Here is a 27870-nt window from a genome sequence, read left to right as displayed (position 1 = left end):
CAATCTAGGTGTAATAGAACACAGGTTTCATACATATAGATATCAATGTCTAGTAACATAACATGAATCTTTGGAAATGAAGCAATTCAGGGTTCACGAAGAATTGGATGCATGATGCTAGCCATCAAACAAAGGCATCCAAACAAGCTACATCACCAAGATTTCATCAAAATAAACCATGACCAGTTCTAAACTAAAGAGACTAATGCATGTTCGGGCCTGAATTATCATATGCGCTACCAGAACCATGGTCAGAGCACTGATCATTTTCATGCAAAGCAAACTCTAACTCACCGGAGAAGTGAGAGCCATTAGCTCCAGTCGCCCCTGCCAATGGCATTTCATCATGGATCTCATGTGCAATAGTCCGGTCTCTATGACCTCTGAAGCCCCAGGAGTTGAGGCCACGATCACTGGTGATGCTGGAATGAGACATTGGCGAACCATCCAAGTTGCTGCTTGCTGGAAATTCTGAAGGAAAATTGTTGGTAGAGTGTCTATCCCATGCATGAGTTGACAGAAGAGAGAGAGCACAGCTCGAGTCCGAGACTTCTATAACATATTCACCAGGTGGAAATTCCGCCGGAGAGCCAAATGACCCTGCAGAAGATCCCTGAAAACACGGAGGTGTAGTACCATGCAAAGCAGGTGCAATGGGTGGAGCATCTAAACCTTCATTCCATTCATTAGAAACCACCAGACCGGACCTTGCAGGTGGCAAGACACCTCTTGCATTGCTTGAGAAAATTGGGTAGCTGTAATCCACCAGAAAGCTTCTCGATCTCCTAGATTGTTCTATATAACAGACCATACTGGTTTCACCATAAATGCAGCAGAAAAAAAAAAAGATAAAAACAAATACTGGTATGGAAATGCAGTATAAACAAAGAAATGGAAACATGAAAACGACTTAGGAGGCGCTGGTAACCGTGTGCAATTGGAGGAAGGCAGCCCAAGCGTGATGGGAGAAGCATAGGTGGTTTCCTCCGGCGCTCATTATGTCCTGCCAGACGTCTGCGACAGCTGCGCTTTCCTTGGTCAAATTCAGATAACTGATGAAACCTGTGAGGACAAGGAAGCATTTTCAGATAAAACTAGCAATAAAGGGACAAACATCAATCAGGGCAGCAATATGTAGGTGAGGCCGAAGACAGAGACAGTCTTCCAGAAGCCATTGTTATTTAATTTTAATGTTCCCTAATCAACATTAACCCTAAATAATAACAATTTTATTAATATTTTCAAAAGGATTATTTTTTAAAAAAAATAACTTTATTGATTTTGGATTCATTTATATTCTAATAGAAATATTTTGGTTTGTTTAGATTTTCCTCACTAGATTAATAAACCGAAGCTCACCCCTATTGTCAACAGGACATAAAGCACAAGAAAATTTCTGGGTTACACCAAAGAAAGTTGGAAACCAATAGACATGTTGCACACACATTTATATAATCAGGTTGAGTAATGGCATTTAAATATGTTTATCCAACAATAATTTTTTAATGCTAGAGGTAGAAATCAAAATTGAGAACATAAGAAAATCATAATGAATCCATTTTATTATGATTGGAGTTTGGGTTGAAAGTGGAATTGGATGAGTATTACAATAGCAGAACTGAATTTCACACTTCACAGGAAAAGTTTGTCGTCTCACAATAACGCGATGATAAAGTATACATGTAAGGTTGAGTGGGGTAGTAGCATGACATAAGCCAAGGAGGAGGCAATTTAGACAATCCAAATTAGGTGATAGCTAGATTCAAAAAAGACAACCAAATAAATCTAAAATGACAATGTGAATTGTAGGGTTAGGAAAAATTTTGGGATTTAATCAAGCAATATGTGGTGATGTATCTTGTGTTGGGAACAAAATATGTTTATCCAACAATAATTTTTTAATGCTAGAGGTAGAAATCAAAATTGAGAACATAAGAAAATCATAATGAATCCATTTTATTATGATTGGAGTTTGGGTTGAAAGTGGAATTGGATGAGTATTACAATAGCAGAACTGAATTTCACACTTCACAGGAAAAGTTTGTCGTCTAACAATAACGCGATGATAAAGCATACATGTAAGGTTCAGTGGGGTAGTAGCATGACATAAGCCAAGGAGGAGGCAATTTAGACAATCCAAATTAGGTGATAGCTAGATTCAAAAAAGACAACCAAAGAAATCTAAAATGACAATGTGAATTGTAGGGTTAGGAAAAATTTTGGGATTTAATCAAGCAATATGTGGTGATGTATCTTGTGTTGGGAACAGGTCTCCTTGCAGAAAGAAGGGAAGAAGCAAATCAAGAAAATTGATCGAAGATTCATTATCTTATTTGGTCTCGTAAGCGTATGCCTTCAGTTATGTCTCCTTTCAATGCAACTCAGTTTCAATACATATAAACTTCTCTGTTCAATAATCCTGGGAATCTAGGCTGGGTAATAGCTGGGCCGGAGCAGTTATCTCAGTATGGAGACCTGGAGATGTTGAGGATCCAATCTGTTTGGTTTTCATTAGGTCTAATTGGTCCTTGTGATGATCAGATCTACATGCAGAGGCAACATTACATAATATCTTTCCTCTGTATCAGTCTACTTCCTATAACATGTGGTAGTATCTTGCCCATACAATTATTCATGATTATATTTCCATAACACAGTTATTTATATAATAATATGTATTTTTAAAAATGTAACTCTACCATGACAGATTACTGATGTTTATATAGTAGACATCAAATTGCATCTGGTATGATAGTAGTAGTAATAGAAATGAGCAAAGTAAGATGTTGACTGATTTTGTGGAGGTAGACTTCAGCCTAATGTGACGTTAATTGCACATACAACTATACTAGAACCCTCATCCTGAAGCTCGCATGGGTAAAACCACAAGCTGACTTTATGAATTTTGTAACTCTCAACTGCATTCTGATGAGTTTGAAGTGTTGGATGAGCATGCTCAGACAACAAGAAAACCTATGTTAGAGCAGAAACATCGTATCAAAACAATAGGTTTGAGAGAGTACAAGAGATATAAGTATACGTCCACTCTTAGGCCATAATTCAGAAACATGGAAAATGCAAGCGTTGTTGCAAAGGATGAAACACAAACATAACTATCAAACACTTCACAAAATTTTCTATAAGCATTCATTGAGAAGATTAACCAGGTAATGGAAAAGCAAAAATACTATGAATGAACAACTACAGTACTACAGTAGCATTGAAGCAAGCAAAAGCATTTTAAAAAAAAAAAACTGACCTGGAAGCTAAAATTGCAAACTTGCAGATGGGTAGACGGATATTTCCTATTCAAGAGTCATCTATGATGCTAAAGAAAGCGATTACAATCAGGTGTAAGGCTAGCAATCAACCCAAGGGTCAGTGATAGTATGCACTGCATCGTTGGAGATCTACCAAACCATCTAAAACTTCTGCTAAAAAAAAATCAACTCGAAACCACGAAAAATCCACTTATAAAGTAATATATTCATACTCTTCAATCAAAAGGGACGTATAGGAACAGAACGAATTCCAAAGAGAAATCAAAACTATCATAGTGATAACTCATACGATAACATAAAAAATGAGGTCTACCAATATTGCTAGTCGAAGATCTAGCACGAAGACAACAAAAAAAAACGAAAATTTTAACTCCGCTGTATACGACCAAGCATAAGAAAAAGGGCACAAGTGAATCGAGATCATCTAAGTAGATGCAAAGTCAGAAAGAGAAACTATAAAAACCGTAATCATCAAAAAATGACCTGCTACACTGCTGACAGAACCTCTGCTCCAACCCCGCAACAATCGCATTGGGCGCCTTGGAATGCATCCCGCACACTTTATGCCTACAGTAGTAGGTCTTAAGGCCAGTCAGATCGGCATTGCATCCCTCCACCTGGCACCTTGGCGGCTGCGGCTGCCCTCCCTGCGCCACCCCCTTACCTTTCCTAGATGAGGACGGCGCTGCTGCTGCTGCCTGTACCGGAGCCGGCGGTGGCCTGGAGGAGCTCCCACTTCCCCCTCCGCCAGAATCCTCAAAGTAAATCTTCTGCCCAAAGCTGAGGCCATGGAGAGCATCCCCGGAAGGGTTGAGAGAGCCCGGCTCCATCTTTTACTGTCGCAGCGCCGTCTACAACCCATCCATGGCTCCGAAGGCACGCGGAGGAGCAGGATATACAGGAATCGTCTTCTTGAAACCCAGAGAGAGAAAGGGACAGTAATAAAACGGGGGGAAAAAAAGTAGGGTTCCGACGTCTTTCTGGCTCATAAAGCTGTCACTGCGCGCACAGCGGGAAACAGTAGGGCATTTGCACCTAAATTATGAAGATAAAATTTTAAAATTAATTTTCTAGGAGATAATAAAATTTTATGCTTCCATTCATCTCATACAAATAAGAAGATGTCTTGGAAAAGTGTGACAAAAGCTTTCTTTTTGTGCATTTTTGCTTTAATAATGGGGGGAACACTGAAATGTGCTCTCCTCTAATTTGGTGAAAGGGGAAATGGAGGTTGCTATTCAAGTAGAGACAAACTTCATTTTTCTTGTCCGAACATGTTGGCAATGAGAAATCCAAAAGAGCTTCAAGTAATGCATTGGAGATTGGTCCACCTCTAACATCAAAAGCAACTTGATCTCGAGTGGGAAAAACAAAATTTTTCTGACCAAAAAAAAGGAAATCTGAAAATTAAAGAGCTTCAAAAATAACAAGCACAATATGTTTACAGACAAGGTTGAGAAGGCCGGCATGTAAAGTTGGGTTTCTTCCAAACTGTTAATTAAGATTACAACTTACAATGTGAATCAAAATCAACTTTTACTAACTAAATTAGAGATTAGAGTGTTTTTTCTTTTCCCTACGAGTCCTTGTTACCCACCTCTCATCTCCGCCCTCGCTTCCTCGACGTCGACGCCGTGGACCTGGTGATAGAAGGCGGCTCCGACTCCTCCCTTGCCCTCTTTGCAGGCGGCAGGGCAATCGCCGACCCCCTTTTCGGCGGCCTCCCCACGCTCCTTTTTCCTGAACCACCACCGCTCGTGTCCGCGGCCTTCTTGGCCGATCTGCTTCCGCCGGAAGCCGCCGCAACACGGGCGCTCTGTTGTTTCCCTTTCGCCTCCTTCTTCTGCTCGGTAGCCTTTCCGTCGCTGACGGGACCGGGGGGAGGGGAGTTCTTCGACGTGTCCATCAAACTGCCCTTGGGGCTCCGTTTCATCCGGTTCAAGAAGCCGGCTGCGCTTTGCCTCTTCGCCGCGGAGCTTGTAGAAGCTGTACGGCCGTCGCCATTCTTCTTGTCTGGTTTTCGCGGCTCGTCCACGGCCGCCTCGTTTTCGACCAGTTTGGACTTGAGGTTAGGAACGGTAGCAAGGTTGAGCCTTTTGGCGGCCGCGGCTGCCTGCGCTTTACCAACTCGGGGATTGCTGGTGCGCAAGCCCTTGATAGTCCCACTAAGCACGGACCTATCCTTGGTGATCTTCTTCGGGAGGCTCTTCTCCTCGCTCTCCGAAGGTCCCGGCTTCTCCTCTTTCTCATCCCTCACTTCCTCAGAGACTAACTTGTTGGAAATGGAGCTGGGCTTGCGGCACATGATCAGCGGCGCAGAGGAGATTGGCTTGTCGGCGAAGGCGCCATCGAGGCCCGGCTCAGCCTTGGGCATCGGGACGGATGGCTTGGGAGGCAGCGGGATGGGCGGCGGCGTTAGTTCCTTTTGAACCGGAAAGACAGCCGCCATTTCCTTGGCCACTACGCGGCGGAGGTGAAGAGCAGCGACGGACTCCGGTGAGTCTCTGGGGAAGAAAACGGCGGCGTTAGTGCAGAGGAGGAAGAGATCCCGGAAGAACTCCGCCGTCGAATACGGGCTGTCGGATCCGGCACGATCCAGCTTGACTCGCACCATCTCCAAGTCCATGGGTTGGCGCACCAAGCCTCGATAGATTGCACTTTCCTGCACAGTCAACAATATAAATCGACTGTCTAATTCATCAACACCGCAATATGGCCTTTAGAAGGGCAGAAATGGAAAATTTTATTTTTATCATAATTATAGGTTAAATCTATAAATCATATTCAGTTTTAAACATCATCGCAAATGGGATACAAAGATAGAATAAGTACGCTCTCAACTGTTTGTCCGACTTGAACTAAGGACAAGCATCCCATCACTTTCAACAAGCAAAATACGAATAATACAAATTATTAATTCTTATACGACGAAACTAATAGCAAAAGGAGAAATCCTTGACAAAAAAAAGGAACAAATCGAAATGTGGATTGATGTATGACATTAATCGTATTCTTAGTTTCATAAACAATTATTGAACAAGGTCCATTTCTGTTTATTTATTTTTCTCTCAATTAATTCACTAACGCTGTGATTCCTTCTGTCTCAATTTATCGACCAATGACCCTTTCTGCCCTCCCAAAGTATCGAAACTATGTTCTTCTCATCCCGTAAAAACTTCTAATCACCTGGGACGAGGCATTCTCCACCGTCCGATCCCAATTCAACGCGCTTTTCCAAGTATAATCATGTTACTGGTTCGCAATCAACGGTCCCAAAGGCCCGATGGAAGTGAGGTCACGAGGATTTGGGTCCTCCACGAGTTTTTACCAGATCCTTTGACTAATCGCGCGATCAACTACTAAACGTCGAGAAAAGGAGCATTTCCCATAAATAGCGGCAGAAATAGTAATTGTTGAGATTGAAAATAACCTACCTGGCTCTCGAATCGACGGTTGAAGATCGAACCGTATTTGTCCGAACGGATCATCGCGAGGACCGCAAGCAACGGCTGTGATTCCGCGACCACCTGCTTGCTCATGATCGACGCTTGCTCGGTCTCCATCTCCTTCACCCCGCTGCTGGAAACCGCCTTCCTCCGCCGGGACAAGCTGGCCGAGCTCTGCATATCGCTGCTCTCCTTCTCCCCTTCCCCGCTCTTCGACTCGGCGGTGAACTCTCCCGTCGCGTGCGGTAGGAAGGTCCGCCCTTCCACCGGACTGCCCGTGCTCCCGTTGTACGAACCCTCGGCCGCCTTCTCGTCGCCACCCGAGGAAGGATCTGTCGCGTCGACGTCCTCTCCATCGCTGGCGATAGCCGTATGCGGCTTCCGACCGGCTTTGCTGTGTTTCTCCGTTGGATCCGTTGAGTCGGACCTCTCGAAAGAAGGACCGGATGCACCGGCGGAGGAGGACGGCTCTCCGACGAGGCTTTCAGGCCTCGAACCCGGCGGAGCCTCCTCCTTTCCTTCATATGATGGCTTTCCGTCGCCAGATTCCGACTCCGCCAACCTCCGTTCGCGCTCCTCTTGCAGGCTTTTCACCTTCGATTGCAAAGATCTGAAAATATATAAAATTTAAAACAATATAAATTTAAAACCACATTATTGGGACCGTTTGTTCTTCATCCGATGGCCAAGAAAAAAAAAAGTAAAACTAAAGGAGCCAAATAAAATACAAAGACGACAGACTTAATCACATCGATTACCTGATCGAGAAATCGTATTGATCCACCTCACGGCGGAGCTCGGCGACGCGAAGCCTCCGGAGCTCCTCGAGCCAGGGCACGTCGGCGTCACCTCCGTCGTCGCCCACTCCTCCGTCGACGGCGCCGGCACCAAACCGGCTCTGAAGGTCGCGGAACCTCTGGAAGCATCCCTGGGCGGTGAGCGAACGGGAGCCGGAGGCGTGGGACTGGATCTCAGTCGCGACGAAGTCCCAACGGCGCGTGCCGTGCCGGACTACCGCGAACGCAAGGAGGAGCTCCTCCCGCGTCCCCCAGACCTCCTTCTCCTCCGGATCACCGGATCTCTCCATCTCCTCATCCCACGCTCACCCTCTCGCTCCCATCACCGCCGCCGCCTCCGCCGCAATCAATTTTAGGGTTTCACCTCTCTCTCTCTCCTCTATTCATCCATGGCGCTGTTTTAGGAACTCCGTTTTTTTCTGTTTATGTTTTTTCAACTTTTTCCCGTATTTTCTTTTTCATTTCCCTTCCTCTTGTGTGGTTTATAATGCGTTCGATCTAGACGCAACTCTTTCAAATGAGTGGTTTCCCAACACTATCAAATTATCTTTTAATTGTTTTAGAATGACGCCACTGCCCTTTTATGGAGAACGCGAGAGCTCGTGGCCGTCGGATCTCGTGACGCTGTTCCGTAAACCTTGTGTACCATGGATAACACGGATCACAGGCCAATGCTTTTACGGCACTCACCAGTAAGGGTAAAAAAATATTAAATATTTGATATATTATATTGAAATATATTAAATGATAATATTAAAAAATTTAGTATTAATATCTAGATATTAAAATTTTAAAAAAAATTATACCAAACTTTTTGATATAATATATAAATTCACTGCATGCTAAGAATATCATATATACCAAGCTTGTTGTAATGAACAAAATCACATGAACAGCAATCCAGTTCTTGAGTGACAAACATGATCAGCGTATCATATTTTCAATTCTAAGAATGAAATATAATCCTCTGAGCAGTAAAAAGGGACGGAGTGTCTTGGTTCGTTAAAAAAATAGTTGTTCGAAATATTATTCAGATTGGTGATTCATGTTGCAGGTTTGTAATCCTTAAAGTTTGGAATTACAAAGAGAGTAAGCAGATAGAAGAACAGCAATTCAGATGAAAATTTGATTTGCCGAACACATTCAGGAAAGGGCAAGGGCAATTTGCTACGATTTTCATTCAAAAGGTATGAACAATATTTTTTTTTTTCATTCGGTGGTCAGCATAGTTAGGCTATCCTAGTGTGTGCGTGCAAGGAGCAACTCATTGATCATCGTCTTTGGCAGATAAGATTTCCCTTGGCTGGGATGTCATTTCTTCGTCCAGTTTGAGTTGTTCTCAATTTGTATCTTTCAACCACCTGACGTTGTTAACAGTGATCTTGTTGCACTCTTAACATTCCTTCCCCAAATCTAAACGACTACTTGCCCTCTGTCAAAGCCCTGATTGAGAGTAGCAAGTTCTGATGTAAATATTTAAGTAGAACATGACATTTTGTTAATTCTATGAAATCTAGCTCAAGTTTAGATAACCATCAGCGCCACAAAATGTTCGCCTGTTAAATCAAAGGCGATGATGAAGCAAAAACCCTCACAAGCATTACTACAAACACATTGCGGGCAGTGGCGCGGAGGGCAAATCAATCTATCTTTCGACAAAACCACATGAATCCCAATAACACCAGATTTAAAGCAAGAAACTGCAATTTCATGTCATCTTTATGTAGATATCGAGATGATTTCGCTGAGTAGTGATTAAGAAAGAAATGTAGCATACGATATTTTTTCTCGGTCAGTTAAGTTTCTTCAGCTAATCGGAGGGCGGAATCCCACCGGCCTTCCCATCCTTTTCCTCCGCAGCAGCCTCGCCCTTCTCCGATTCCACCTCCACGTCGTCCTCGTCCTCGTCGGGGTCGCGGGCGGGGTCTGATCCGGAGATGGAGGCGCGGAGGCGGTCGAGTAAGGGCTTGAATGCGGTCTCGACGGTCAGCCACGCCAACGCAAGACCTCCGGTCACGAGTAGAGCCCTCTTCAGTGAGCTTCCGTCTCCGCCGGCTCCGCGATTCCCCATCGCTCGATCGATATCCTGCTGCTGCCCTCCTGTTTGTCGAAATGCGTGACAAGGCCGAATACCTCCGGCTTAAATCCTAATTTTAATGGGCCGGCTGTTTAGCTTCCGAGCCCACTGGACAACCAAGTACAGCTCTTGGGCCTTCTATTTCATGTGCAGCCGTTCCCTGATTGGAAAAACTAAAAGGGTAGCGTGGAAGGTTTACTTTGGAGTGAAGGTAAAGTGAAGCAGAGAGGAAAAGGTATACGAGCCAATCACAAGGTAATCAGCATTTAGTTGTAGTATATTCTATTCCACCTTTCATTTGTTGTGTGCCCCGAGAAGAGATTGTAGTTTCTGACATTTTAAAAACGAGAGCAATTAATAGGGCTCAAACCTCGATGTTAATTGTTTCGCGACGCAGCCGGTAGCAGCAGAGGCAGAAAGGGAGAGCGAGGGCAACAGGAACCGCCCCAAAATCTGCATTCCAAGCTCATTGAATGTGAGATACGGAGCTGGAATCGCAGCAGCAGCCATTAGGCTTTTGTATTAATTAATACGAATGCGGACATATTAATCATACTTAAGATGGAAATAACACAACGTTTTTGTATAAGTTAGTTATACAATTGACGTTCTGCAGTCGAACTTTTGTTGTTGAGGATGGACCATACATATGAGCACTCCAAGAACTGATGGAATTAAGTGGCAATGCATGCAACTCGACGTGGTTGCGTAGATTAACCATTGGAAACTTCGTGCCAATGCAGGCTAGCGTTGGTTGATTGGATTGGCCTTGCCTTTTCTCTGTCTTATCTCTTTGCATATACTAGTGACTTTTATTCGAGATCTTGAGTCCTTTTAAGGGATAATCGTCCTTTAACTTGTATATTATATATATTTTTCTTTCCTTGGAAGGGAAGAAAGTTCTGCTTGTTGTTTCGTGCCTCGACAGAGTAATAAAAACCACAGCTGCTTTATATACGTACGAGGGTTATGAACAGAGAGATAGTGAGGCAGCAACGTGGAGCAGATGATGATGGAATGGATTGATTGTGGCACACGAGGGAGCTGCATGGTTGCTGCAAGCTTCGTACGGGCACGGAAGAGTTATATCTCGACTCGTGCAATCGCCCACATCTCGCTTCTCCCGAGATGGGAACAGCTTCCTTCCCTTTCTCCCCCACTTTCTCTCTCACTCCCTTCATTAATACAATTTAATTTATATGTATAACATATATCCTTCAATTTACGATATATATGTATAACTATATACTGTGCTCTAGTTTTGTAGGGTTCCTGGCCACCACCGCCTCTACGGCTCTACTTGTTGATGGTACGACTGGTAGTGGCCATGCATCACGACGTTCATTTTATATATATCCCGAAAAAACCTAATGTCAAATCGACTTTTAAGTGCTGGCACATAGTGACAAAGTTGAGCATTGAGAGGGGGGCAAAGAGCTCTTCACACACCATGCAAAGAGTAGAAAGGGGAGTATCGATCTTCAACCGTTCGTCACCGGCTTAATTAATTGTTTAATGACCTAAATAAGTAATTACTTGCATCACACATGATGCATTTTCTACGTTGAGATCCTTAATTTTCTCACAATGAGCTTGATTCTGTCTTAAAATAGAAGAAATGGTACGCTTGCTAGGTAAAGTAATAGAAATATTGATAGAGGAAAGACTTCAAATTGAGAGTTGTGGACTTGAAGTTAGAAGTTGCAGATTTGTGCATATCACAAACAGAGTCAATGGAAATATTAGAACGAGAATTAGAGAGAAGTCTTTGATGCAAACACTTCGATACTTAAGTGAAAATAATAGTAGAGCGAAATGGTGAAGATTAATAGTAGAATAATAGAATAATAGAATTTGAATGTCCTCGGATGCGTTTGCTATATGATCAATGAAGAGGACCCCATTTTTATACCGCCTCTAATAACCTCTGTAATAATAAGGCTGCAAAGAATTCTGGTGTCAGAATATATCGAGTGATGAAGTATGTATAGCAGTCCTCCACCAAGAGAGAAAGATTTAATTACATGTATATGCCAGAATAAGGGAATATTCTTTGGTGAATAGCTGTTATTCTCTGACAAATTGTTACTATTTTCTGACAATGTTATCTCTTAGAGTAGATCCTACCAGCTCTGGGTACTGACAGATGTACACTGAGAGACTTGCACAGGAGAAGCGGAAAGCTAAGGCCTCTAGGGCCCAACCGGCTCTAGGACTCGACCCGTTATATGTTGAGAGATTTGTACAAGAGAAGTGGAGAACTAAGCTCATATGCCCAATTGACTTTATGTTGAGAATCTTACATTAGAAGAATGGGGAGCTGGACCCCGTAAATCTGACCAACTCTATAGTTGCCCGGATTTATACTAGAAATCCTATTTCTGAAATATGGTTCATTTAGATACTTTGAGTACTGCTATCTTATTTTAACTTTGATCATCACGTTATCATAACTATCGAGCTCATATTACTTTTATGGTCACTCACAATAACCCGAAATATTTTGTGAGATTGCTGTTCTTTGGTCATCTTATTTTACAAGTGGACAAACAAAACTGATAGATTGCCCATGACATGCAGGTTGACCATGAATAATCCATTTAAAACAAGGAATGCACTACTATGGGAAGTCACACTGTGCAAGAGGCAATTGCAGTAGTATTGTTTTGTGCAGGGTGAAAAGGAACTGTTGACGGCTTTTCCTTGCAATGGCAAGGATACTCGAAACCCCAAAGGACTGCAAGAGACACAAGAAACAAGAGACGCAAGTAAAAAAGGATCATGAATAATTGGATGTGATCAAAGTGGTAATCCCCACACATATAGCCATCTATTTGAAATTCAAATAGAATTATGATCAAGAGTTTAACTAAGTTATAGTAAGTTTCGCAAAGAAAGACAAGTAAAATATATAGATACATGTCAAACCCCTGCTTTTACAGCTAGCTGTGTACAAATTCTGTTTCTAATTCAAGAAAACAAACTGCAAGGTCATGTTATCTGCAGTGAACCATGCATGCATGTACAGTCCTGTGTCTTTCACCTCCGATTTCATTTGTTCACCGGCTCACGCATTCAGAGATCGCAGAGCTAGCAGCTATAGTATCACATTACATGCATTTACTCCACACACCCTCCCTCCATCCCCATGCATGGAACTTATGATCCTGCTTTCCGCTTTAAACCATCATCCAGGTGCTCCTTTGTACCAACCCTACAGGGAAATATAATGGAGCCACGCACCTTCCCTCAAATTAAGTCGACTCTGTCCTAGCTCTACCCTACTCTGCCCTAAACCTATCCTACCTAGCTACATATGATCTGATCCCCTATGCCAAACTCCCCGGTTTCAGTGCATTCCTTTGCTATAATATTAACACCGCCTTCTCCCCTTCTGCATAAGGAGCTCATCGACTCATCATCTTGTCTTCATGCATACGACGATGGAGGGTGTGTTGTGGGATTTGTCGGTCGTCGGAGAGGATCTTGTCACGGAGCAAGGGTTGCCTCCGGGCTTCAGATTCCACCCGACCGATGAAGAGCTCGTCACCTTCTATTTGGCTTCCAAGGTCTTCAACGGCGGCGGCCACTGCGCCATTGAAATTGCTGAGGTGGACCTCAATAGAAGTGAGCCATGGGAACTCCCAGGTACTATAGCTTCAGTTTTTTTGTTGTAGCACACTTGAAATGGGTAGTTTTGTAATGGCGTAATCTATGATATTAAGCAGAAGCGGCGAAGATGGGGGAGAGAGAGTGGTACTTCTTCAGTTTGAGGGACAGGAAGTACCCAACCGGACTGAGAACTAACAGAGCCACCGGTGCCGGCTACTGGAAAGCCACCGGCAAGGACCGGGAGGTCCACAGCACGGCCACTGGTGCCCTCGTCGGCATGAAGAAGACCCTCGTCTTCTACAAGGGCCGCGCCCCCCGCGGCGAGAAGACCAAATGGGTCCTCCACGAGTACCGTCTCGACGGCCACTTCTCCTGCCGTCGTATCACCAAGGCACTGGCTAATTTATTCTGTACATTCATAATTCCTCGATCAGAATCTTTCACTGTATATATATATAATATGTGTGATTTGCAGGAAGAATGGGTGATCTGCAGAATACTTAACAAGGTAGCACCAGGAGATCAAAAGAAGAGCCAGTTGCAGTACTACATTACCTCCCCAAACCCTAATCCCCTTCCCCCACTCCATGAGAGAATCCCCAGCAACTTCCTCCCAAACTTTGACTGTGGGTATAACGAAGAAGCCATTAATAATAATTACGCTCTGTTTCCTCTTCCAATATCGACCTTTCAGTCCTCTCCTTCCCGGGATCACAGCGCCCTCCTCAACTCATCATCTCCATCATCACATCAGTTGAATATAATCATTCCACCACCACAAGAGGATGATGGAAACTGGATCGATCACACGAACTGCTTCTATGACATGGCGCTTAACCACGAGCATCCTGACCGCATCTTCATGGGGCCCAGTGCTGCAGCAGGAGAATTTGGACCCCTGGTTTCCTACTGATCAATCTTGCTTCTTAATTTATATGTTGTCTACTTCTACTCCATATGTATCCACGTACGTTAATCTAGTTAATCGGAACAATGTATATTATTGACTGCGATTCAAATATATATTCATGATGTGACGTGGATTTGAGGTTTTGGGGAAGGGTGAGGACGACGTCCTACGTCGCCGTTTTTCTTGCGTGCGTGGATATTAATAGGGGCCGGGCCTTCCAGTTTGCATGCATGCACGCATGATGGGATTGACGTGAGCAGGAGTGAGCGTACTGTAAGAGCAGGAGAGCATGGACGTGCATGTCCATGCCTTTGATTGATTGACGCATCGATTTAAGATGGGAGTGGAGTCGTAGATTGATCGACGTATCCATCCAATATAATTAGACACCATGTGTCGTACGGTTTGTCCTGTGATCTCTTGGCGCATTGATGAATTTGGGAGCTTAACGAGGTTTAGAACATCCTTTATGTTCCCCAACTACTCGACTATTGAGTTGCAGTTCTTTTCTCCGTGTCGAATAGATAATTTTAGTACAATGGATGTGCAAATCGATCGCCTCTTTTAGAAGTCTTCACACGACTAACAATTCATGCCTGGGATCTGCCTTGAAATTAGTATCAATTGTTAAGAGACAATTCCATTCATCTATCTAAATCAGAAAAGTGGGATAACTTATTGCCCAAGAGAAATATAACATTTGTTTAGTTAAAACACTAGATTGCTTATTTTGGGAAGCTCAATTAATTTATGAAAGGAAAGTCTTTGATCAGAGTGGTTTAGGTTGTTTGTTCCAATTTCAACATTCCTACTGCCAATGATCTTGGTTAACAAGACTACAACTACAATAGTTGTCGATGGTAGTTTTGGACACACTTAATATTGGCAACTCCTGAACCTTAGCTTCTTGTATACTTGTTTTAATGAAAAAGGCTATGTACTTGCACTTATGTGAAATGTGCTGAAATAAATTTCATTTGTTTCACTGAAACAATGCAATGTAGTGATAAACTAGGAAAAAAACAAATTAGAAAGCCTTATCTAACTAAAGGTTTATTTTTTGGTACTAAATCCACATTTTTATGAGAGTTTCTATAACGATCTTCTTGTGTACTTAGCTTATTTAACAAAAAGGATTAGAAAGTAAGTATCGCTATAGGATGCTTCTAAACAACAACTTACTACTATACTTTCAAAAATTTTGAAAGTAAAAATTTTAACTGAACATTTTTGAGGACTCTTAAGTCAAACTATAGCCTTCTAACTTTTTATGCACCTCATCAGATCATATTTTAATTTATATCATTGCAATAAGATATTAACGCAATATATGGACAATGAAAAAACCAGAATACATAAATTCCTTCCTGACTACCATGAAATGGCTCACCCCCAAATCCTCAGGGAAAGTGTAAGACCCCTGTTAACACTAGTGGCGTTAGAACTTAAAATAGGAGTGGAGATGATTCATGAGTTGATATGATGATCAGGAAATGCCACCTAAGTGGTTTTCCATTTTGAGTTAGTTGCTCATCGCCCCTTAACAAAAGGTATTTAAAGAGGGCATTCCAGTGATCATGGTTGGTGAGTTTAGGGTGTGCCGTGTTATAGACAGCGCTCTAATAATTGTTTAATTTAAAATTGAAGACTTAACTGTAATTCGTCTTTATCGGAATCGCTTTAAACTAAGACCATTATACTCTCGGCAGCCTCATGAGTACAACCATACCATCAAACCTAGATTATTTCTACCTGACAGTTTCAAGTGATATTAAACAAAGCCGTTAACCTGGGAGAATTTTTTAAAGACCTGAAATATCCATACAAATCATTTTTTTTTAAAAGAAAATACTTTTGTCTTCCTTGTAAATAATATATAAGAAAGCTGTTGACAGCTTAAAATCTTAGTTGTCATATATAATGATCGTTATATGATTATCAGTAATCATATAATATTAGTTGTAGAGAATGTAACGTAACATGATATATACTGCTTGGTTCCATTTAGATAATACAATAACATCTTATTTATTTGAAGATTTTAGTATATAACCTAATATAGTATTTTATAGTATTATCTTTTGTTTAATAAAGATAATATTATTATTAATAGTAATATATATAAATAATTAAAATTAGATAATATTTTATTATTTTAGAATTTTTAAAGATAATTTTATTAGACTTTAGATTAAGTCTATTTAATTTATCTCAACTATAGTTAGAAGTTGATTGAATTAATTTATTAAGATTTTAATTAAAATAGTAAAATAAAAAACACAAAATCTTTCATTATATCTTCCTCCCCCCGCTCTCGCCGTTAGTGCTCACCACTCGTTGCTACCACCTCCAGTCGTCTTGCCTCTGCGCCGTTGTTAGGTCGGCACGAATCTTCGACAACGACCTACGCGTGTGAAGGAACGCAGTGTTGGATCGAAAAGTGCTAGAGAGCGGAGGGGTGGGGGGGGGGGGGGGGGGGAAAAGCGCTCGCGGCTTTCACTTTTCGTTTTAGAAATCTTAGAATAAACGCAGCGGAAATCAAAACACAGAGACACAAGCAAACACAGAGATTTACTTGGTTCGGAACCTATGGCGACTCCTACTCCAAGGCCCACGCTCGTTGAGCGTTTAGTTTGGGAAACAACTATAAGCTCGCAAATATTACAAGAGATTATTACAATAAAGCTGTACTAAAAAAAAACTATACTGACAACAAGAAATTGAAACTTCATAGCTTCGGGTCGTCGGGGTCTTGTTATAGCTTAGCCGGATCGTCTTGTTAACAGTACACAGCTGAAAGATTGCTTAGAATGTGTTGTCTCAAGCTGCTGGTCGAGACTGGTTGATATAAGGCATTGAGGGCGCCTTCAAGGCCCTTGAGGGCGCCTCCATCACCGGCGGATTCGCAGCGCGGATAAGCTCCGCTTCGCTCTCTGCTTATCCTCTTGAGGGCGCCTCCGATGCCTTTGAGGATGCCTCCAAGTCCGTCTGAGGCGCCTCAGCACTCCAGGAGGGCTCCTTCAACCTGGCTTTCTACTCAACTTCTGCCAAAGCATCCGAGGCACCTCCAAGTTCCATGGAGGCACCCCGGACACTGTTCATCCAGAGATTTGAGTTTTTTTTTTTACATTCTACAAGATACGCTAGTCCACAAAACAACAAGATATCCTGCAAAACAAAGTTATCATATTATAAACATGATAACAGAAGTGTTTGACAGTCTCCAGACTGTCCAGTTCTGACTTTGGATTTCCGTCCGGAAACCCTAGATCGAATCGATGTCTGCTGTTCCCTCAGCGGGGAACGTGTCCTCACCTACTCCACTCAGGAGAATATACCTGTTGCCAGTTGATCCTCCAGATCAACTGGACTTTTGCTCAGCGCCCGAAACTTCCGGTCTTCATGCTGGGCGTCCACTCCATGACTCGCCCAAACTTCCACCCGGTTCGCGACACCAGGATTTCAACCTAGGGTTACCACCCCTAGGATTTTACCCGAAACTCTCGACCCGCCAAGACTTTTCGCCTAGAGTTACCACCCTCTAGGGCCTAGGATTACCTCCCCCTAGGGTTTTCCCTTTGCCTAACCGCAGCTAGGACTTTTCTTCACCTAGTGTTACCACCCTCGGGACCTAAGGTTACCCCCTAGGGTTTTTCACCTGCCTAACCGCAATTAGGTCTTTTGCGTAAGTACACTTAGGACTTTCCTGTAATCTCATTCAAACACATTAGACAACAAGACAACTTAATTTTAAACCCTTTGACATAATCAATGTTGGTTGCTATGCGGAATATCATACCGGTTCCCCTGTACAAAAATTTTGTACAAGTCCTGAACCTTTACTAACAACCAATTGCGTTCTTTAGAAATTAAATTAGGAATCGCAAACGAAACTTAACATTATTGATTCCAAATTTAAATTATCTGTTCTTAGTGGTTTAGACTTGGATAGCAAACGATGGTTAACATTATTGATCCAAATCCACCTATGTTACAAATTCAATTAAATATTAATTTCTAAAATTGGCTTCCAGGACTGCATGGCGAGGTACTAGGCCTTCTTGGGTATGAGATCATCCACCACCGCCTAGACAAAGCCTTTTAAAAAAATCTAATATTTAATTTCCTTATAAAACCCTAGGTTTAACCAAAAGGAAAAATCGAATCACAAATTCGAAAAAAAAAAAAAAACACAAACTCGAATCACAAATTTGGAACGTAGAATCATATGCCTCTTGTGTTTGGTATTTCAAAAACTATACAAAGAAAACTAGTATGATGCGGAAAATAATTACTAGTTAATTATACCTTTCTTTGTAAGCAACAACCTTTTGATCTTCTATCATATTCCTCTTCTTATCTCGGGTGTCGTGTGGACGACGATCTATCGAGACGAGAACCACCCAAGCTTCCTTCTTCTTCTTGTGAGTTTCGGCCACCACAAGAATTCCAAGAATAGATGAGGTTCGGCCACACCACCAAGCTCCAAGGGATGCTAAAAACAAAACCTCCTTTCTCTCCTTCTCCAAGCAAAATCCGGCCACCAACAAGCTCCTTGAGAGTTGATGCCATCGGCCACCAATGAAGAAGAAAAGGAGGAGAGGAAGAGGATGAGAAGGGTCGGCCACCAACCAAAGAAATAGAAGAGAGGAAAACTAGAACATAAGTTATGAGATGAGGCACCTCTACCCTCTCTTTTATATTCCTTGGTTATGGCAAACAAGGAAAGTTTTATAAAAACTTCCTTATTCTCTTAGCCAATAAAAAGAAAGTTTAATAAAAAATTTCATTTTCAACTTTATTGTGGTCAGTCATCTCTCAATCATCCAAGCAAGGAAAGTTTTAAACACAAAATTAAAACTTCCTTATTTGTTTCCGGAAATTTTTAAAATAAAAATTTCTCTATTAATTTTCCCTTCATGGTTGGTTATAAAAGGAATTTTATAAATTAAAATCTCTCTATTAAAACATGTGGATGATTTCCAAAAAGGAAAGTTATCTTTAGAATTAAAATCTTCCTCTCAATCTACAAATAAGAAAAGATATCAAATCTTTTCTTAATCTTTTGTAGAAACTATAATAGGAAAATTTTAATTTTCAAACTCTCTTTTAAATCATGAGGATGATTACAAAAAAGGAAAATTTTATCAAAAATTAAAATCTTCCTTTTAACTACAAATAAGGAAAGATTTAAATTTTAAAACTCTCTTTTAAAATCATGGAATCCACATAAGAAAAAATTTTAAAAATAAAATCCTTTTAATTTTATTGTGGCCAGCCACCTAAGCTTGGACTCAAGCTAGGGTCGGCCACAGTTCATCCCATCCAAGTCATGTCTTGGCCGGCCCTTGCTTGGGCTCTAAGCTTGGCTTGGCCGACCACATAAGGATGGGTAAGAAGGTGAGTATAGGTGGGTATAATACTTTATAAATAAGAGGCTACGATAGGGACCGAGAGGAGGAATTGGTTTTGGTTTCCCGATGAAATTAAGCTTCCCGTGTTCGCCCCGAACACTCAACTTAATTTCATCAATAATAATTCATACCATTAAAGAATTATTATTGAACTACTGCACCAAACCCAAATTATATTTTGGGCTCCTTCTTATTATGAGTGTATTAGTCTCCCTGTGTTTAAGATATAAAATATCCACTAATTAAATGAGTTACTGATAACTCACTTAATTAATATCTAGCTCCAAGAGTAGTACCACTCAACTTCATTATCATGTCGGACTAAGTCTACCTGCAGGGTTTACATGACAATCCTGTTGAGCTCCTCTTGGGGACATTATCAACCTAGATTACTAGGACACAGTTTCCTTCTACAATCAACAACACACACTATAAGTAATATCATTTCTCAACTTATTGGACTTATTGATTTATCAAGCTAAATCTCACTCATTGATAAGTTAAAGAAATAAATATTAAATATATGTGCTTGTTATTATATTAGGATTAAGAGCACACACTTCCATAATAATTAAGGACTTATTTTTTTATTAAGTCAGTATAAAAAGAACTTTCCTTAAATGGTCCAGCTCAATACACTCTAAGTGTACTAGTGTAATTTTATAATTAAAATAAACTAATATCAAATTACACTACGACTATTCCAATGGTTTGTTCCTTTCCATCTTAGTCGTGAGCTACTGTTTATAATTTATAAGGAATTGATAACATGATCTTCTGTGCATGACACCACACACCATGTTATCTACAATATAAATTAATTGAAAAACTACACTTAGCATATAAATGTAGATATTTGACTAATGTGATTCTTTATTTCAAAATAAAATGTTTTCAAAAGGCTAGACTTTTAGTGTACACTCTAACAATCAAAACATAGGTTTGATCGTTGGATGCTTCCCGTACCAACAATCTCTCCCTTTTTTATTATGGCAACATAGTTCAAAGTTAAGTAAAAACATAACAGTAATATAAGGAATTTTAAGCATAAGTAGAAATGCAAAAACAATTTCCTATACTCCCCCTTAATAGAAATCCTATACTCCCCCGTCTCTTACTTAACTTTGACTTTTCTCTCCCCCTTTGACATAAATCAAAAAAAAATATGTAGGGAGAAGATTGTTTAATAATAAAAAATTGTGTTTAACCTTAAGCTCCCCCTAAAGGGTAGCTTCCCTAGCTTTTTGAAAAAGAATTTTGATAAAAACACATAGTTAAGGATTTATCTTTTTTTTTTCAAAAAAAAAAAAAAACTTAGTTGAAAGTCCTTTGTTGAAAGAAAGTTTGAATTTAGTTTTAAAATGATTGTGTTGAGAAAACACCTTGCTAAATAGCTAAGTTTAGAAAATACTTTAACTAAGTTTAGTTTTTAGTTTTGAAAATTACTTAGCTAAATCTTAGTTAAAAACTTAGTTGAAAGGGAGTTTAATAAACACTTAGGTTTGACAAAGATTTTCTTGCAAAAATATTTAGCTTTTCAACGAAAACTTAGATAATCTTAAGTTTTGAAACTGTCGTAATTAAAAAAAAGAAACTAGTTAGAAGTATTAAAAAAAATTTTGATAAAAGCTTAATTTTACAACTATTTTGATAAACATTTTAGAAAATTCTTTTAGAATCATTTTGCACCTTTTTTGAAATAATGTTTTAACAAAAAAATTAATGTGTTAATTTTTTTGCACTCCCCCTTTAATTAATGCCAAAGTAAATCCTTAGGGTCCTAAAGTCCAAGTAATTAATAGTTATTTTATATTTTTCTAATTTTCCATCTCACCCATTCTAGGTTATCAAGCATGTTCAACTTATGAGTAAGTGTGAGATGGAGTTATCTTTATTTAAAAAATATTGAGAATTAGAATATAAATTTAAATTTTCAATAAGTTTGAATTTCAAATGAGTAAACATTTAAACTTTTGAAGATTTTGAAAATATAATAAAAATTAATTCAGTTTGAAGTTATAACTTGAAAATATGATTTAAAAAATAATTATCATTAAGATTTTGAATCAAATATAATTTGAAAATTAATGATCAAATGATTTAAAATTAATTAAGATTAATATTTAATAATTAATAATTTGAAATTTAATTATGATTTGAAAATTAAAAAAATAATACTTTGATTGAAATTAATTAGCCTTTTGAAATTAATTATGATTTGAACATTAATAATAATTAACTTTTTGAAAATAAATATAATTTCATTATGATTTAAACACTTTGAAATTAATTTTTCAAAGTTAATTAAGTTAATTTAATTGAATTAATTTAGAACTACTTTAAACCTAGGTTCATCTCATTCTTTTCTAAGTTATCAATCAGGGAACCTTAATAATTTTTGTGAGATGGTTAACTTTAATCTTCAATTAAATTTCATCTAATGATTGATTTACATTTGGGTTAGACTCAGGTTTTAAAATAAGTTAATTAAATATTTATTTCAAAGGTCGGCTTCCAGACTGTGGCGAGGCACTAGGCCTTCTTGGGTATGAGATCATCCACCACTTCTAGACAAAACCTTTCAAAGAAATTGAATATTTAATTTCCTTATTTTAATTTCTAGGTCTAACTAGTCAAGTGTAAATCATGTCTAGGTCCTTAACTAGCCTAATCTAAGCATGTATCATGTAAATAGTAAAGCAGGCATTAAACAAATCTATCTATTGATAAAAAATAGTCTTTTTATTGGCTCCCCCTGGATCATAGCCTAGATAGGGTCTATCAAGGTAGTGGATTTGATCCTTGGGGACTCAATATAGTCCAAGTCCAACTTGATTAACCAAGTTCGATTTGGGGACCCATGCTTGGACTATGTTTCCATTTGATCTATTTATAATTGACAGATATGATTTGAATTTTTGTTTACGCTTAAACCCAAGTCCGGATTTATTGTAAACGACTCTTTATTTTCCAAGAATCAGATTAAGATTCTTGGAACTCAACGTGAACTGTTCCACTGTGTCTTTAAGTTCTTTAACTTGAGTTTTCAAATTGAAATTTTCTTCCTCAAGTTGTTGGACTTGAGTTGAGCTTCCAACTTGAACTGGCTCAGTCAAAGAACTCGAGTTAGTCACTTCCTTAAGGGTTGTTACCTCCTTTACAAGTGATTTGATCTGAACATTTGATCTAGATAATTTACACATAAGATAATTGACTAGATTATGCAACCGAGAAATACTTACATCGGGGTTAGGCCCTTCGAAAATGGATACAGATCCATGGCTTCGCTCGGACTCAGTTTCTGAATCGTTCTCGGTTTCTGAATCGGACTCGATTTCGGCAATATGTGCTTGTACTGGTAGAGCGAAGAAGCTTGCTTGTTCTTCTTCGTCGAACTCAGATTCATCTGATGACTGGGACCAAGTTACCTTCAACACCTTCCTTCTTCGTTGCTTCTGGTTTGGACAATCCAGCTTGTAGTGTCCCTTCTGGTTGCAGCCGTAACATGTAACTCCAGTCTTGACCTTCGTGTTTGTTTGAGTCACCTTTTTCTTTTTGTACATCTTTCGTATGAGCTTTACGAGCTCGGTAGTAATCTCATCATCATCTGAATCTGATTCGTCTTTGGACTCGGATTGGGTTCCATGCTTTGTTTTAGGTTCCCGGGTTCTGCTTGTACCTGCAATCAAAGCTATACCCTTCTCGGCCAGATGTGTATTAATTTGTTCATGTAATTCAAATTTAGAAAATAATTCGTCAAGTTTAATTAAAGATAAATCCTTGGATACCCTGTAAGTATCTACCATGGATGCCCACAAGGTATTCCTCGGAAAGACATTTAGGGCTACCTTACGACGTCACGGTTCTCCATTTTTTGTCTGATTGCGTGGAGTTCATTGAGCAGATATTATATACGGGCATGAAGCTGGCTAGCCATCTCATCTTCCTGCATTTTAATGTTATATAATTTATTAAACAGTAAGTCACGCTTACTTATCTTTGTGTTGGATGTGCCCTTGTGCAACTCGATCAACTTTTCCCACAATTCTTTGGCGCTCGAGAACAGGCCGACATGGTTCAGCTCCTCCTTTGTAAGGTCGCATTGAAGGATACACGTTGCTTTTGCATTATCTTCTACCTTCTTTATTATGCTAGGGTCTCAGTCTTCGCATGATACGGGTTTTCCTACATCGTCAAGTGGGAGCGAGATGCCGGTCTTGATGATCATCCATACCTCAAACTGAGTTTGGAGGTAGGACTCCATTCAACCCTTCTAGTAGCCGAAGTCTTTCCCTGAGAAGAGCGATGGTCGGGTTGTGCTATAGCCTTCTTGATGGGCCATTTGAAAAATGAATCTCGCACATAGAAAAATAAACAACAAAGATTCTAAGACTAGGTCTTGGATTTAGTAGTGCGGGGTGAAAAAAATAAACACGCGAACTCGAGTGGTGTTGCACCAACTTCGAGGAAAAATTTGATTACGAAAAAAAATTAGATTAGAAGGCGACAACAATGCCGATTCCGATCGACTCCGAAAAACTGAAAATCACAACAAAAAAATACTTGATTGGTGGTTGCAACAAATCGAAATGACCCCGCTCTGATACCAATTGTTGGATCAAAAAGCGCTAGAGGGGGGGGGGGGGTGAATAGCGCTCGTGACTTTCACTTTTTGTTTCAGAAATCTTAGAATAAACGCAGTGGAAATCAAAACACGGAGACATAAGCAACACATGGATTTACTTGGTTCGGAGCCTGTGGTGACTCCTACTCCAAGACCCACGCTCATTGAGCGTTTACTTTGAGTAACAACTATAAGCTCACAAATATTACAAGAGATTATTACAATAAAACTGAACTAAAAAAAACTATACCGATAACAAGAAATTGAGACCTAATTTGTATATGACCTAATTTGTGTTAAACAAATTATCATACTCAATTTATTGCATAAAAATTATAGACAAGGTTGCTTTTCATAATCAAGAGAATAATACAAACTCATAGAAACTTATTTCATGAAATTCTAATATCTCCAGGTCCATATTTAGACCTTCTAATTTTTATAATTTTTTAAATTTTATTTGAATATGGGATGAATCCTAGATTCATCCTAGATTTTGAAATGAATCGAGGATTTGTCCCAAAATCTGGGACAAATCTAGGATTCATCCTAGATTCAAACAAAATTTTTTTTAAAAAAATAGGAGGCCTAAATATGGATCTAGAGATATCATAATTTCATGAAACAAATTTCTATGAGTTCATATTATTCTCCTGATAATCAAAACAACCTCATCCATAATTTTTACCTAATAAATTGAGTGTGGTAATTTTTTATTTATATAAGACCTAATTTGTGTTAAAAAATACTACACTTAATTTATTAGGTCAAAATTATGGATGAGTTCATTTTCATGATTAGGAGAATAATACAAATCCATAGGAACTTATTTTAGGAAATTCCAACATCTCTATGTCCCTATTTAGGCCTTCTAATTTTTTAAATTTTTTTAAAATATTTTTCCAGTCTGGGATGAATTCTGGATTCATCACAAATTTTGGGATGCATCCTGGATTCGTCCCAGATTCAAATAAAATAAAAAAATTAAAAAATTAGACGGCCTAAATATGGACATAGAGATATTGAAATTTCATGAAACAAGTTCCTATGTGTTTGTATTATTCTTTTGATCATAAAAATAACATCATTCATAATTTTGATACAAAAAATTGATTGTGGTAATTTTTTATTTGTATACGGCCTAATTTGTGTTAAAAAATTACCACACTCAATTGATTGGGGTCAAAATTGATGAGGTCATTTTTATGATCAAGAGAATAATGCAAATCCATAGAAACTTATTTTATAAAATTTTGATATCTCTAGATCCATATTTAGGATTTTGGATATACATTATGAGTTGGGCAAAACTCTAAGTGATTGCTCGTTAAGCCTAAGGATACATTATGAGTTGAACAAAAATCAGAATGCCTAAATATGGACCTAGAGAAATAGAAATTTCATGAAATAAGTTTCTATGGGTTCGTATTATTCTCTTGATCATAAAAACGACCTCAACCATAATTTTGACATAATAAATTGAGTTTGATAATTTTTTATTTGTATATGACCTAATTTCTATTTTAAAAAATTACAACACTCAATTTATTGGGTAAAAATTATGGATGAGGTCATTCTCATGATCAAGAGATTTTGGGACGAATCTAGGATTTGTCCCAGAATATGGGACGAATCTAGGATTTATCCCAGATTCAAATAAAATAAAAAATAGAATGCTTAAATATGGATCTAAAGATATCGGAATTTAATGAAACAAGTTTCTATGAGTTCATATTATTCTCCTAATCATGAAAATGACCTCATCCATAATTTTTACCCAATAAATTAAGTGTGGTAACTTTTTATTTGTATAATACCTAATTTGTGTTTTAAAAAATACTACACTCAATTTATTGGGTCAAAAGTATAGATGAGTTCGTTTTCATGATTAGGATAATAATATTGTGGCAAAAGGCGAATACGCTCGCCCCCAGCGCCCCCGCCAACCTGTCTCAGGACCAACACGGAGGAGGTAAATCACGGGCGACTACTAGCCTTTGGAATAGTGATTAACACATAAGGGAGGTATTTGCCTCGACTTTATCGAGATTCGAACTCCAAACCTCATTATGGCAACACCATGTTAGTGTGTGCACTTATGTGCCAAGACACTCCTTATGTATTTTGTAGATAATTATTTAATAAAGACAAGTATTTATCATTAATTATTTACTTTTCTGTACATATATAATTAATGATAAAGCCCCACAGATTAATGGGTATATTAATATGAAAATAGTCCTTGATCGGATAGATATCTAGAGGGGACATGGATATCTAGATCAACGATGAGTATGGCTAGATCGAGATGGACCAGAGGGATGGATATCCAAGTTGTACTTGGGGGTGCCTTGAGTTTAGAGGTACACTGGACACGACCCGCTCAAGAGGAGACCACATATTATGCATCATTGGTTATTTCTCTTATTAACAAGTGTAACTGATCTTTTGACTTGAGACCTTCATTTATTCTATGCGTGAAGTTATATGCTTTGACATCGTTAAAAGCAGTCTTTAATCGGATTGTGATTAATACGGTAGTTGGGTGTATGACAAAGCGTAGAGAGAATAGTGTTGAGTCAATAGAGGATGCATCGCTCTCTTGGATTAAGAGTTAACATCCTGGCCGCTTGATAGAGATATTAGTGACTCAAAATCCATGGCTATGGGAGGAATGATTTATCATTCAAGAGGAGTCTATTATATCTTGGAAATCAAGTAAAATAATTAATTTGGTAATGATGCATAATGTACCGAATTAATTGAGATGTAGGCTTAGATGAAGAGATTGAATTACACAGTAATCGGTTCATAATGGTTTACAGTTTATGACTGATATTAATTTATTGCGTTGGGTGGCTAAAAATTATTGCTAGATGGTTATCTTAGTCTGTGTATGGATTTATACTATATTCGTGTATAAAACCTAGAGGGTCGCACGCATAGCACGTAGACATCAACAATGGTATCGGAAGCTAGTCGAGATTAAGATCAAATATGGATTTATTTGATACAAAGAAGAGAGAATTCGAATAGCCATAATCATGATGATTAATGAAGAATTCGAAAAGTCATTATAATGATAATTAATGAAGAATTTGAAGAGTTATCATAATGAATGCTATAAATCTTCATCTTCCTAATTAATGAAGATCATATATGATGAATTTATTGAGAACTTAACTCTTCGTATTTCTTGAAGGCTATAAGTAGTCATCCTCGGAAAGATGCAAGAGTAGAATTCATTCTCTCCGAGTTTCCTTCGTCAACTTTTTTTTCGTTCGAAAGAGATCGTAGTGCTTCCAAGGCTTTGTCGATCCAAAAGGCTAGCACCTAACAGATCGTGTCAAGTTCGTGATCTAGTGCGTGTGGATACCACTAGAGGAGTCACATGTGGGGTTCTTATCTGTCTTATCTGTTTGTGATATTATTCACACCTATCGAGGACTCGAGGTATGTTTTTTTATATTATTTTGTGTAAAACTATATGTACCACGAAAGATCCATGATTCAATATATGTCTTCCACTACGCTCTGAACCCAACACACCATAATTAGGATAATAATATGAACCTATAGAAACTTGCTTTATGAAATTCCAATATCTCTATATCTATAATTAGGCCTTCTATTTTTTAGAAAAAAATATTTTTAAATTTTTTTCGAACCTGGGATTAATCCTGGATTTGTCCCAGATTTTAAGACGAAT

General features: G+C 39.0%; 4 protein-coding genes across 4 annotated transcripts; 1 reads left to right on the top strand and 3 right to left on the bottom strand.

Annotated features, from left to right (window-relative positions):
- Positions 1–9: 9 nt before the first annotated feature.
- Positions 10–4306, bottom strand: LOC122026415 (squamosa promoter-binding-like protein 14). Its single transcript, XM_042585153.1, has 3 exons — positions 3765–4306; positions 929–1062; positions 10–795 (listed from the first exon to the last, which is right to left on the bottom strand). Exons 1-3 carry the CDS (start codon positions 4109–4111, stop codon positions 203–205), a joined length of 1074 nt encoding a protein of 357 aa, XP_042441087.1. The 5' UTR covers positions 4112–4306; the 3' UTR covers positions 10–202.
- A 376-nt stretch (positions 4307–4682) lies between these two features.
- On the bottom strand, positions 4683–7984 carry LOC122026412. The gene is made up of 3 exons (XM_042585148.1): positions 7486–7984; positions 6716–7337; positions 4683–5943 (listed from the first exon to the last, which is right to left on the bottom strand). Exons 1-3 carry the CDS (start codon positions 7812–7814, stop codon positions 4882–4884), a joined length of 2013 nt encoding a protein of 670 aa, XP_042441082.1. The 5' UTR covers positions 7815–7984; the 3' UTR covers positions 4683–4881.
- Positions 7985–9210: 1226 nt separating this feature from the next.
- On the bottom strand, positions 9211–9656 carry LOC122026416 (outer envelope membrane protein 7-like). The gene has a single exon (XM_042585154.1). It carries the CDS (start codon positions 9593–9595, stop codon positions 9335–9337), a length of 261 nt encoding a protein of 86 aa, XP_042441088.1. The 5' UTR covers positions 9596–9656; the 3' UTR covers positions 9211–9334.
- A 3347-nt stretch (positions 9657–13003) lies between these two features.
- LOC122028087 (protein CUP-SHAPED COTYLEDON 3-like) lies at positions 13004–14176 on the top strand. The gene is made up of 3 exons (XM_042587106.1): positions 13004–13249; positions 13330–13604; positions 13689–14176. The coding sequence occupies exons 1-3, from the start codon at positions 13033–13035 to the stop codon at positions 14124–14126; spliced, it is 930 nt and encodes a 309-aa protein (XP_042443040.1). The 5' UTR covers positions 13004–13032; the 3' UTR covers positions 14127–14176.
- Positions 14177–27870: the final 13694 nt, after the last annotated feature.

The sequence above is a fragment of the Zingiber officinale genome, chromosome 10A (assembly GCF_018446385.1).
Source record: "Zingiber officinale cultivar Zhangliang chromosome 10A, Zo_v1.1, whole genome shotgun sequence".
Taxonomy (NCBI): domain Eukaryota; kingdom Viridiplantae; phylum Streptophyta; class Magnoliopsida; order Zingiberales; family Zingiberaceae; genus Zingiber; species Zingiber officinale.
This window is presented reverse-complemented; position numbering and strand designations above follow the sequence as displayed.